Below are 13,544 nucleotides of genomic sequence, written 5' to 3' on the forward strand. Positions count from 1 at the left end.
ACGGGCGTGACACTGAGGGTTGCGATCCATTGCCGGTCACGAAAAAAGACAAAAAGGAAAAAAAAAAAAAGTATCAGGACTGGCTGGTTAGCTCAGCTGGTAAGAGTGTGGTATAACACCAAGATCAAGCATTCGGATCCCCATACTGTCCAGCCACCAATCAGGACTGGCTGGTTAGCTCAGCCGGTAAGAGTGTGGTATAACACCAAGATCAAGCATTCGGATCCCCATACTGTCCAGCCACCAAAAAAAAACAAAGAGTGACAAATTTCTTTGCTTTTAGGCCCATGTTTACAAAAACCAAATTGGTAATTTATAAGTGATTAATATAAAATAAGAATTCTAATTATCACTACATAATTTTTTGGTGGAAAAAAAATTTTAAATAAAAGGATCAATATGAGAAAATAATAAAAGAGGTTCTTTCCTTTTGGGGTGGAAAGGTTCAGAATTACTAGAAATCACCTTCCAGAATCTTTCAAATTCTCATATTCTATTATTCTTTTCTATTTTCATCAGTATACAAGATTTTTAAAACATGACAACACTTTTAAATAGTAATACTGCCCACTTTGGGCCATACCTAAAGTCTAACCTCAAAATATAGAAGGAAAGACAGAAATCGGGCACCCTGGATGCCAACAGGAGAGGGGTACAGAAAACCAGGGAAGATAACTAATTGTCCCTCACCACAGAGGGGACTCTGATCTTCAATCCCTTCTCTTTCCTGTAGTGCCAAGCCTCTACCCATTCCATCAGGGTGAGGAAATAAAGAAGATGGGAAGAATGGATGGGTCTGGAAATGAGGAATAAACTCCAGTGTTCTGAGTTCCAAGAAGTTGGGCAGCAGCCACAGCAAACACCAGCAGTGCATGGGGCTTCAGTTTCCCAATAGTACCCACTTAGCCAGGGAGGGAAGGGTCCGGAAAGACACAATAGTCATGGCGAAGGGCAGACAGAGAAGAGTAGGTAGAAAAGTCCCATCAGGGAAAAGGCCAGCATGCCAAAGTTGGGGTGTGTAAAGGAAAAGAGGCAAAAAGACACCATCATGTTTGAGGAGGTACACAAATACCATAAAAGTGACTGGGAAGAAGGGGACAAAAAGAGGAAAAAAGGAACAATCTAGGAGGAAAGGGAAATTCCTGCCTAGAACCAATAGAGAGTTGAATCCTGAACCAGGGTTACTATGTGCAAACGAGAAATGTAAGTTTGGTGGGGACCACATACAAATAAACACACCAGTTGATTATTTGAAAGAAAGAAAAGCTAATATAACCTCATGATGACCAGTACACGTACACATTACAGAACGATCTTCAAAACTCTAAAATAACTTCATTTGTTATCAAAATCAAAGTACTTACCTAAAAAACACAGGCTGATGTGATGATGCTTCTTCAGCAGAGAAGTCCTTCTCTTCCACCCCATTAACCACTTCCACTGAATTGGCACTATCACTGTGGGAAGGTTGCTTTGGCCCAGGGAAAGAAAGAACTAGATTTGGCTCCTTTGAGGTACTCAAATGCCTTGGCAAACTGCAGGTGACATCAGCTCCAGGAGACTTTTTAACTGAAAATGTAAAGAGTACATTTGAAAATTTAGGTATGCTTCTTTAGAGCAGCCGTTTAAATCAATATTGATTCACCTTGTTTTGCTTCATTTAATTTAATAAATATAATTCCTGTTACAGAGAATATTTGCTTTCACCTTTTAAATTATTACTTTTACATAAACTACATTTGCATAAATTAACAAAAATAAACACAAACACATTTATATAAATGGGAATAAAGATTGTAAGTACATTCTCTGAAAAAGGCTCATTACAATCAAAATCAATTCAAGTACTGATAGCCTTTTCAAACTATGTGTATTTAATACCTTCTGGATCTGGAGTCATTAGAAGCTCTACTTCTGTAGAAAGACTTGTGAAGAAATCCTTCAGGAAGAACAAGGCATCCTAAAATTAAGAGATGCAATTATAACTAAAAGGAAAAAAATACATCTATTTCTAAAACTATGATAAAAGTATCTTAAAGTCTCATATTTTGTTCATTATTCAAATATAGCTATAATTTATTGAATATTTACTCTGTTTTGGGCATTATTCCTATTCTCTCTCTCGTCTTTCTCTCTCACATATACTCTTACACACACAGTCTTCCTGGCTAATTCTCACAATTCTATGAGAAAGTTAATTTATAGACGCAAAAACCAAAAAACAGAAGTTAAAAATTACAAAGCTAAGAAGGATTTCTAAATCAAGTACATTTTAGTTTTCTTAGAAATAGAGCATTCTCATTCTTATTTGGCATTAGTTCTCATTCTAAATTGATAGTGGTAATATTACTAACAATAATTATAGCAGCTAGCATGTACCAGATACTTATTACGTGCTTTGAAGGTCCTTACTGACTTATTTCTGATTTTATGATTATGTTATATTGTCTTAACACATATTACTAATTGGACATAATGCTCAAAATAAAAATTAAAAATAAATAAAATCATCATTTGGTGTGATCTCTTCTGAAATCATATAACTACACATGAAAATGTACGGCTCTGTCATGACATTGTACCTGCCATTACCGGCAGCTTTATTTTGCCTACCTCACTCAAATCGACAAATACATTTTGGAGGACATAAAAATTAAATATGTGAGCCCCTTCTTTCTTATTCTTCTTTTCCATTTAAAAAAAAATCCTAAATTAATGTAAAACAATACTGTACCAAAATGCAATGTGAAGGTGAATTAAAGAGTCACAATATTTGTTAGCACACCCAAAAAGTTTGACCCACAATTCCAAAGAAAGTGATTGCCTACTGATCACATGTAAACTATAAATGCTGCAAGTGAGAAGTATTTTCTAGGTAACATGGCATACAACAGACTGAGGAATGGGACTGAAGAACAAGCACGTAGTTTCAACAATATTGTAAATATTCTGATTCTAAAGCAGGCTAGTGGATTCACGAATTATTTATTACACTGTTATGCTTTACATATGTATTAATGTGTATATTACATATATTATTCATATTACACCCATTTATTATATATTACATATTCTTTATATTATATCAAATATTACATGTTAAATGTAATAGTACATAAAACGTTATTCTTTGGCCACTAGATGGTGATATTTTAATGCTACAAATGTTTTGACTACAAGACTGCCTTCGAAAAAACAAAATTTCAGGTATCAATTTGTTCTTTAAGTAAAAAAGGAAAACTAAAGACACAATGGTATTTACCCATTTTTTTTCACCACAAATGTGAAAAACAGGCAAAAGGACAGCAATCACCAGCTTTTTTAAAATGTTCTCAAAATTTTCTGATTGGTATTTATGCTAAACTCTTTACAACTCAGTAAGACAAACAACCCAATTTTAAACTAGCAAAACAAAGACACTTCACAAAAGAAGATATACAAATGGCTAATAACCACATGAAAAAATGCTCAACATCACTGGTCATCAGGGAAATCCAAATTAAAACTACAATGAATACAAAGTAACACAGCTAAAATGAAAAAGATGATACCAAATTTAGCAAGGATGTGCTGCAGCACTCATCAGTAACTGGTGGGAATGTACAATGGGACAGCCACTTGGAAAACTACTTGGCAGCTTCTTATGACAGTTAAACATACACCTATCCTATGACCCCACATATTCTGCTTGTGTGTGTGTTTACCTAATAGAAATGAAAACATATGTCCATAAAAAGACTTGTACACAAATTTCATAACAGATTTATTCATAACAGCCAAAAACAAGAAATAACCCAAACGTAAATCAGCAGGTAAGCAGATAAACAAATTGTGGTGCAGCCACAAAGTGAACGCTTCTCAGCAATAAAAATGAACAGACTGCTGACACATGCTATAGCACGGATGAATCTCACAGACATTATGTTGAGTAAAGAAGCCAAATTCAATTCCATTTATATGAAACTGTAGAAAGGAAAAAACTAATCTATGGTGACTGAAAGATCAGTGGTGCTCTGGGTGGTGTAGACCGACTACAAAGGAACATGAGGAGACCTTGTAGGGTAAAGAAAATGTTCTACATTTGAATTAGATAGTAGTTATTCAAGTGTACAAAATTGCCAAAGCTCCACTGTACACTTAAAATCTGTGCATTTTATATATAAACTATACCTCAGTACAATTAATTTTTTATAACCTTAAAAAATTTGGTTATTTATGCTAAACTTCATAAAATATTTATGTCTAGCTTCAGGTCCTATAACAAAGGATATTAACAGTGTAATATGACTTTAAGTGTTACAAGAATTATTTTTAATGTCACACTCAAGCAATGATGATGAAAAACACAAATGTGCAAACTGGCGCTTATGCATATGCATCCCATCTAGCCTCAGCTGAGAACTTATCTTATCAGAATGATCTCCCAGCCCAGCCCACAACCTGAGTTAGGCCCTCAGTGCCTTTACAAAAATCTTAACTGCCTTAACTCCATTGTACTCCCTAAGTTCCAGCCTAAACGTCACCACCTCCAGAAAGCCCTTCCTGATCACCCTCACCCTTCCAAACTCCTGGCCTAGTTTTTAGGAGCCCTCTCCTGGTCAGGCGTCATCCTGTGCCTATCATTATTACTTGTATTCACCACACATATTAAAATTATCAGTTTTATATCAGTATTCCCCACTATAAAGAGTTAATTGAGGACAGGGATATCTTACTCATCTTTGTATCCCCAGCATCCTACACTACAGAAGCTGGGACATGGCAGGCATTCAGCAAATGGTTTTAAATTAATTAGCATATCTTCCCTACACAGGTTTCCAGGCAGGACAATACTAAAATGAACACTAGACTAGGAGTGTCAGGAAATGTGGCCCCTTTGTATTTCAGATCTCAAACTGCCTTACCATATAACCTTGGTCATTTTCTTACCTCCCAGACGGGACTCATTCCATCTGTGTGGTTTACTGCCTACCCTGTGGGGACACTGAGCTTCAGAAGCAATTGCATTTAACTTCAACAGCAATGCAGCTTTTAAAAACACAAGAAAACAATGTGTTGTTTTACACTTAACATCTACAATCAATTAAGATGAATATGATTGGGATGAGCTCGGCAAGAAAACTATTACTCAAAGCACTATCACTCATCAACTGATTTGTTTCATAAGGAAAAAACGAAGAACAGAAATACATGGTTTATTCTACGCAGATGACTGTTTGCTATCTCAAAATATGGTATGTCAATCTTAGCAGATGCAAACTAAAAAGGATTTTTTTGTTTAGTTATATACCTCATGAAGGCCTACATTTTTGTAGCATGGCTCTGTTTCTCTAGGTTTTATGTCTTAGAGAATTATTTCCTATTTTTCCTCAGTATAGTAAGAAAATTTATTTCCCTGTTTCTCTAAGATTAATATTTCCCCATTTTAAAATCATAGTGCTTTATAGTTCTATGGAAAAAATTACACTCAATACTTTTAAAAAGTGTCTATTAAATTGCGCTTGCTAAGTTTGGTAAAGTCATGCCACAATGATGTATCTTACTAAGTCTTGCCCACACTAGTGATTTCCACAGATCAATTTTACCATAAATATTTCATTATATTTCTACTAGGCCAATATATGAATAAATTAAAATATGGATATCAAAAGGTATTCTTCTCATGAGAAAACATAAATCTCAAGTTCTAATCGACAAGTCTGACCCAGCTCAAGAGCTACGAGCATGAGTGTAAAGTTATGCTAAACTTCTGTACTTCATTTTCTCTGAGATTGTGCCTATATTTTGTTTACAGTATAAATATTATTTCAGCTCATTCCTGAAATACCTGTTCCTTGCTCTTAATGGGTTAGTCATTCAAGATTTTATTTAAATAACTAATGAACATTACTCAATCTATTATTTAAGCAAATGAACAACGCCACCCCATAAATAATACTCTACTTCAAAACCTGAGTTCACATCAATATAAGGTATATCAAGAGGGCTTTGTTATCTCAAAGCAAATTATTTAAAAACTCCGTTTATGTTCTGTAGCTCTTATGTGCTTCAGTTAATAACAACAACACTCCAAGGTCCAGGATTCAATTCCTTGCACTGACCAGCCACCAAAAAAAATAATAACAGCAGCAGTTAACATTATTTGTTCCTTATCATAGTATGCCAGGCGCCAAGCTAAATGTTTTTCATACACTAATCTATTTCTTCATTTAAAATAAAAATTATGATACATTTATTACTATTTCTCCCATTTTATCAATGAGGAAACTGAGGTTAAGTAACTTATCCAAAGCCACACAACTAGTAAAAGTTAAGGAACTGATATTTGAACCCAGGTCTGCCTCTAAACTCATGCTCTTCACCACTACACTATACTTAAGCATCACATTTTTATATATCTTGAGTAAAGTTTCTGGGAGAGGCACCAACTATGTTTTAAACAGCTCTCTAGATCCCAGGAAAGCCCAGAAGAATTTGACGGGAAGCTTACTAGAATATGAAGAAGTGGATTTCTTTATGCCTTTCCATAAATCACTGTTATTTGTGACCTCTTCAGGTACCAATTGACTAATCTGTCCTTTTGCCCAGAGCAGAAAGAATTCTCTTCCAGATGCTGTGATTAAAACACAATCCCTTATATCACTCAACCCATCAGGGAGTCTTTTAATATTTTCTTAAAATATATGTACAAAGGGTCTTCAAAAGTTCACCAAAAGATTCTTACTATCTTTTCATTACATTTTTCCACAAACTTTTTGAATCATCCCCATATATCTGAAATACAAATATGTATATGAGGACTAGGGAGACAAAGAGCAGGCATTAAGTCCTAGATCACACAGACAATAATATTATCCTCTAGTCTCCTACTGCTGGTCAGAATAAGTACTGAGCAACAGTTCAGATTCCAAATGTCTAATGAATTTTCCCTGTTTTTTACCACAAGTTTGCTTTAATTATTTAACTTCCATAAAAGTTTGACAGTCATAAACACTATAATTTCCTTATTCTGAAAGTGGGGTACACGTCTAATCATAATTGAAGAAATCATGCTCACACTACAAACCTGGTCGATATTGAGGCGAAGTGGCATGAGAGCCACTCTCAAGCAGCATTCCTGCGGTGACCTGCCAGACTCCGGACGCACATGTAATGCTTTAATTGTCAACTACAAGACAAAAAAGAGAAAACCATTTTTCCCCAATGATATAATGACCTTGTCCTCACTAAAAATGAGAAAAGAAAAAAGAAAAAATCCTATTCCTATATGACAACAAAAATAGAACTCTTTACCCTTTTTCCCTAGAAGGCTGACTTAAACTTTTTTGGGTCACACTCCCCTTCAAGAATCTGATGAAAGATATGCACTCTCTTTAGAGAAAAAATTGCAAATGGATAATGTTTACTTACAAGAGTAAAGGAGTTTGCTGAGCCCCTGGAAGCTAATCCATAGGCCTGTATTCCAATGTCAACTTCGAGAAGAACCTACAAAGTCCTGAGCTAATCATTACTATCTTACTAAAATTTAAACAGTATTAGAAATGTGGAATCCTTTTAGCAACAGTAAATATTTTGTGTAGATCACTATGGACTTGTGATTTTCCTCAGGTATCAATATATTGGCAATTACAGTTAATGGAGCCTACAACTGACATACAAAATAACTGCCTAACATAATACTTTGAGCAGCACATTTAAAAGAGATTTTTCATATCAAAATGAGAAAAAACATCCAGTAATTTTCCCCACTCTAATTTTCCTGCAGTTAGATATAATAAAACACTTTGCAAAAACTAATAACAACAAAAATAAGGGTTTAAATCTTACCATGTTGGAATGAGCTTTTCGAGGCATTTCCTTACTGCAATACAGGTACAAAAATTTATTCATTTGCGATGTTGCCAGACGATCTCGAATTTCAAGATCCTGCACGATGAACACCTGCCGGGAGACAGGGTGTTCTACGAGGCTGGAATCACATTCTGGTTTGCATGCGGGGTAGACTTCATGCTGAAACTTCACCTTAGTAGACAAGAAAAAGGAACACAGAGAAATCTTTACATTTTATTTAAATTAGATTTTCTCTTTAAACCACAAAATATCAACTCATCATTTTCTATAAGTTCTACCTCAGCTTATAATTTCACTTTCAAATAAGTAAACAAGCCATTCCTTCATTTGTTCCCTCATTTATTGATTGACCTATGCACACCCTACCATACACAGATAAGCTTAACATTACTTACTTGACCTTGGTAAAATCCCTTATCCTTTTCAAACAAATCCTCAATAGGAGTAAGACAAAAAGTTATCATCTTGCATACCTATGAAATTGCTTGAAAAGGAATCAATGAAGGCAGGGTTCAAGTTCCAAAGGAATGCAAAGATATGATTAAACTGTCATCACTACAATATTTCTATGGTAATTATCCTAAAATATGACAATTGTTACAATCTCAGACAAGCTGACAATTAAATGCATATAAGTCATCAGTGGTTTAGCACTACTAGTCTCTAGATCTTCAAAAGAACCTGCCATGTGCACTATTCAAATGCAGGCCCTTCCAGAAAAATACTCAAGGGTAGTGGATCCCCAATTATCCTAAGAAAAGTAGAAAAAGCATTGCCTGGGAACTCACCAGGAATGCAAATTCCTGGGCCCTACCCCAGGACCTACTAAATCAGACACTGACATAGGGCTCAGAAACCTGTGTTTTCATAGGCCCTCCAGGGGATTCTGAGCTGCTCAACTCTGAGAACCACTGCTAAAGGGGCTGCCTAGGAAAACAAAAACACCTCACTCTTCTCCAGAACATCTCAGGAAGAAAAAGAGGTAAGAATTTTTAAAAAGATCTTTGCATTTTTCCAAATCAAAGGATTAGGACTTAAGGCTCAAGACCGGGGGTTGGAGGGTAACCAAAGAACCCCCACTAGTGGTCCCACGTAAGTGGATTTTTCCTCACAAAACATCTTCTTACCTTACTTAATTGTATTTCCATTAAAAAGTCATGGTTCCTTCCTTTTCCCCCATATACCATATTACGACCATGTCTTGTGGGTGTGTGAGAAGGTGAACCATGGGGACTACTAAAATTGGGGGGAAGAAAAAGAAACCTTTTGTTATAGGAATATTCAAAGAAAGTCAATGAATGACATCAGGAAAAATAAAATAATAAGATGAAAAGAGAAAATAAGATTACAGAACTATCAGAATGTTGTCACAAATTATATCACTATAAATCAAAACCATATCTTTTATACTTTGGAGACATTGAAAACACACATTTTATCACTGCTATTAGAGTAATCATCTGCTTGCTAAATATTCAGAACTACAGAAAAATCTAATTATGGTGCTGGGGTCCAAATCACAGGATACACTTAGAAATGAGAGCTCCTTATAAGTTTCTTGTTACTTCAGAAACCCTTTACAGTCAGAGCACAAGTCCTAGAAATCCCAGTCAATACAGAAAAGAATTACAGTAAAGTCAGAAGTGTTTTTAAATCACTTTTAAGTAGAAAAAGTTGCTGAACTACTGTGCGAAATGTTACTGCCCCATGAAGCCTTTTATGCCACTCCCCACCCCAATAAGAACGTTTGCCCCGCTCTGTTACCCAATTTTCTCTTCTAGCACTGCAGAACACTCCATTCTTTAACACACTCCTCAGCACCTACTTTCTGCTCAGTGCCCTGCTGGATGCAAAGCACGCACAGTCCCTGCCTGCTGACACGCTCACTTCACTGTCCTCAGTTCTGCACATGACTCTCCCTTTGGAACTAAGGGCAGGCACTGGATCTTATTCATTTTTGAGAATAAGCACATAGTAGATGCCTGAAAATTTTTGCTGAATGAAAATCATGTAAGTCATTTAAAATAAGATGGACATTTAAATTACATAGTTTTTATACTACTTTATTAATAATTCTTAAAATGTTAAATTCTATGTATTGTTCTATGAAAAGAATATATTGGCCTGCCAAATTAACTTATATAGAAATTAACTTACGTAGTATAACTTTTAGCTGGAGAAGTAGGAGGGACTGTTCCAAAATCCTTTCCTCCATAAAGATGCCAAACAAGAGAGACTTCCTTAACAACATACCGAATTATAGGAATGGGAAAGTGTAATGGGGCTTTGCTCGTATCTGTTTTCTTAACAGGCAGACTGAAATAATTGTCTCTTATCACAATTGCATCATCAACCATGACTTTTATAACTGGTTCTTCTTCTTTCTCCTAAAACAAACAAACAGGCAGCACATACTCTCTTCTCTCATTAGAAACAACTGATTATGCTGCATATCTCAAGGGGATTTCTTGATTCTACATTCTTTCTAATAATTTCAATATATAAAATGGGGTAATAATTACTGACATTAATTATCATATAAGATACTCTGCTTTATTAACCATAAAATGAACTCTCTGTTCTATGTAAATTATTCCATAAGGACTTTTTATAGTTTACAATTTGGCTTTTACTACTTGTTTGATAATAAAAAGGCACAGATTTCGTATGTGTGTGTTTTGCTGTTTAATTTGTTGTTTAATTTAAAGTCACTGATGAATTCCAAACCAACACTTGATAAAATTCAACATACTGATCAAATTACCATGTATATCAATAATAGGTTTATCCTGAGTTTGATTGCTTTGATTTTTAAAATTTAACCAGACAGTTCTCAGAACTTAGTAAACAAATATAGTCACCTACTAAGTTACTACTGAGCAGTTTCCCCCAAATAAATAAATAAATAAATATATTATTATGGTGATCCAATGATTACAACCAACCATCAGCCTTCACACAAACCACATCTTTCCCAATTCTTGGACTGGCAACAACTCTGTGCAGCACATCTTTCTGCCATTTAATTATATTACCTTTAAGAGTCATCTTACAACATACATTTGTAATTCAACAATTTATGTAAGAAATTTCACAAATACAAAGCATTCTTCTCTGAGTCTCTAAGACATGTGTCATAGAAATAATAAAAGTATAACACCCATTTACAAAGCATCAATAGTAAATGACAAAATAAAGTCACTCTGAACTGTAAAAAGCTAACAAAATCTAAAGAATCTTCAGGTACCCTTTGGTCAGTTCAATTTGTTCAACATTATTTTAAGTCCTCAATAATGTTATCAATTTATTACCTGGACAGTTGCTTTTGGTGCAAAAAGAATGCAAAAGTCATCACTTTCAATGGGCACACCTGTCACTGTATCACTCATCAAGTGGTGAGTGAATGAGGCATAAGTGGGGCCGGGCTCCTGGGACACATTCCCACTCTCATCTGGAAACAGGAATAGGTCTGAACAACATGGCTCCTGAATTTGAGATTTGTCATCCAAAACACCTAGATGAAAAGATTACATTTTGGGACACTTTAAAATATCACAACAATAACATCTATTAAGTATTTTAACCACGTGACAGATACATGTTATGTTGAGTGCTTTCACCTGATATCTCATTTCTTACAATAACCCTATGAATCCAAGGCTTCAAGAGAGTTCAAGTAACTTGTCCAAAAACATCTCAGCAAGAGGCAGAAATATATCAAAGATCACAAATTTTTAAAAAAACTAATGATAAATTTGCGGTTCTGTAAGAAAATAGTAAATGATAGTGTCATATAGTATTCAAGTAACTTGTCCAAAAACATCTCAGCAAGAGGCAGAAATATATCAAAGATCACAAATTTTTAAAAAACTAATGATAAATTTGCGGTTCTGTAAGAAAATAGTAAATGATAGTGTCATATAGTAAAGACAGTTCCTTCTCAGTTATTTGATATTAGAGCAGCTCAGAAATTCAGCAGTGGCTGCTTAGTGTTGACTGGAGTTTTGCTTTAGCTGGGATTTCATCGTGACAATTCTGACCTGCGGGTAGAGCTCTGGAAGAAACGTCTTGGGCAATAAGTACTGCAAGTGTAGGGGAAACTAGTTACATCTAACAGATCCTCACCTAAAACTACAAGAAATCTCTGGAAAGGGAAAAGGGAAGAGGAAAACAGTTGCCACACAAGTTTTAGGCAGGGGAGGGGGGCAGTGATTCCAAGCAATGCACAGAAGACTACTTCTCGGGGCACAGGATACCCAAACTGGACACCTGCTCTCAGGTAGCTCTCTCAATACGAAAGTCACAAAAGATGTTATGAGCACCAAAATCTGTACATGAGCATACATTTTTATACATTTATATTACATATACCATCACTAATTCTTTCTCCATTCATTCATTCAAACCAAAGATTGTGATGGGGCTGAGAACACTAGGATAAAATAGTGACATTTTAGTTTCAAGAGGCCCAAAGACTAGATTTTAAATTCTATGGCAGCACCTCAGACTTACTCATCCTTATAAGTGCCCAGTGCCTAGTACAGAATCTTGTGTGTTGAAGCCACTCAGTACATACACATTAAATATTCTTTCCCATGTAATTAAGATAGGTGCTAATATTTATTACAAATAATGTAGCATACAGGAAGCTACAAGTCCCAGTTTGCTTCTTTAGTTCTAATTTATCCTAAATTAGAATAAAAGTAACATTTCATGCTAAACTTTTATAACACCATGAAATAATTATTTATATTTTAAAATTAAGATTTCATAATTTATACAAACAGCTATGTCCACCTAACTAGAAAAAAATATTTTTGGTTTAGATGCTCCAAAATATTCAGATGCTTCCATTTGGCTTTCAAGAATCTCTAATCACTGGGTCCCCCTCTCTGCTTATCCAACTTTACTGCCTAAGTCTTTTCAATAAGAAGGGAACTTTTGTTTCAGTAATAGCCTGAATGTCACTGCTAGGTAAGGCTCATGCATGCCTTCGTCTGTGATCTGCTGATTTTAGTGACCTTGCCAAGAGTACCTTCTTCCTCCTCTCTACATACCTAAATCCTATCCAATTTTTAAAAGCCAACTCATCTCAGCTTCACTAAAGTCTAATGAAACTATTCCAATCCTTTTCAGAGCATAGTAGAGTACACAACACATTCTGAAGTGTTTTCATATATCATGTATCAATTCTTCTAAGTGCTAGCATCAGTCTAGTGCCAATTTGTTTTACTAGGCTATAAACCACAGAAAATATAAACACTGTCTTCTACTTACTCTGTATTCCCCACATCACCCTGGCCAGTGTTATTTATCTACTAGACACTCAAGAAATGCAAGCTGACTGATAAACACACAACAAAATTCAGATGTGTCCTTCTTTAATAAGTTACCTATTGAAGAATTTATGAGAACACAAATAATGTAAACCTCAACTATAACATCAGTGCTCCCAGAGAAAAGGTCCTGCTCCTACCATTAGCCTGTGGTTTTAAGGGTGAAGTGGTTTGTTGCATGTCGATTTCCTCCATTGCATCACTCATCAGATCTCGTAAAATCTGCTGATCTGCTTCAGGAAGTGCTGGACCTCGTGAGGATGACTGACCACTGGAATCTACCTATAGCCAAAAAGCTTAATTAAAAATAACTGAATATGCTCTGAAAAAGCAAACTGCTTCCACTTATTTTATCCT

At 35.3% G+C, this 13,544-nt stretch overlaps 1 protein-coding gene across 1 annotated transcript in view; it reads right to left on the reverse strand.

Moving 5' to 3' along the window:
- ATG2B (autophagy related 2B) overlaps nt 1-13,544 on the reverse strand; it is a 64,729-nt gene that overhangs the window by 7,379 nt on the left and 43,806 nt on the right. The window contains 8 exon segments of the mRNA XM_008590487.1: nt 1,365-1,569; nt 1,882-1,960; nt 7,067-7,168; nt 7,828-8,022; nt 8,979-9,084; nt 10,009-10,238; nt 11,163-11,365; nt 13,328-13,469. Coding sequence (XP_008588709.1) covers nt 1,365-1,569; nt 1,882-1,960; nt 7,067-7,168; nt 7,828-8,022; nt 8,979-9,084; nt 10,009-10,238; nt 11,163-11,365; nt 13,328-13,469 — 1,262 coding nt within the window.

The sequence above is a fragment of the Galeopterus variegatus genome, unplaced genomic scaffold (assembly GCF_000696425.1).
Source record: "Galeopterus variegatus unplaced genomic scaffold, G_variegatus-3.0.2 Scaffold6147, whole genome shotgun sequence".
NCBI classification, from domain to species: domain Eukaryota; kingdom Metazoa; phylum Chordata; class Mammalia; order Dermoptera; family Cynocephalidae; genus Galeopterus; species Galeopterus variegatus.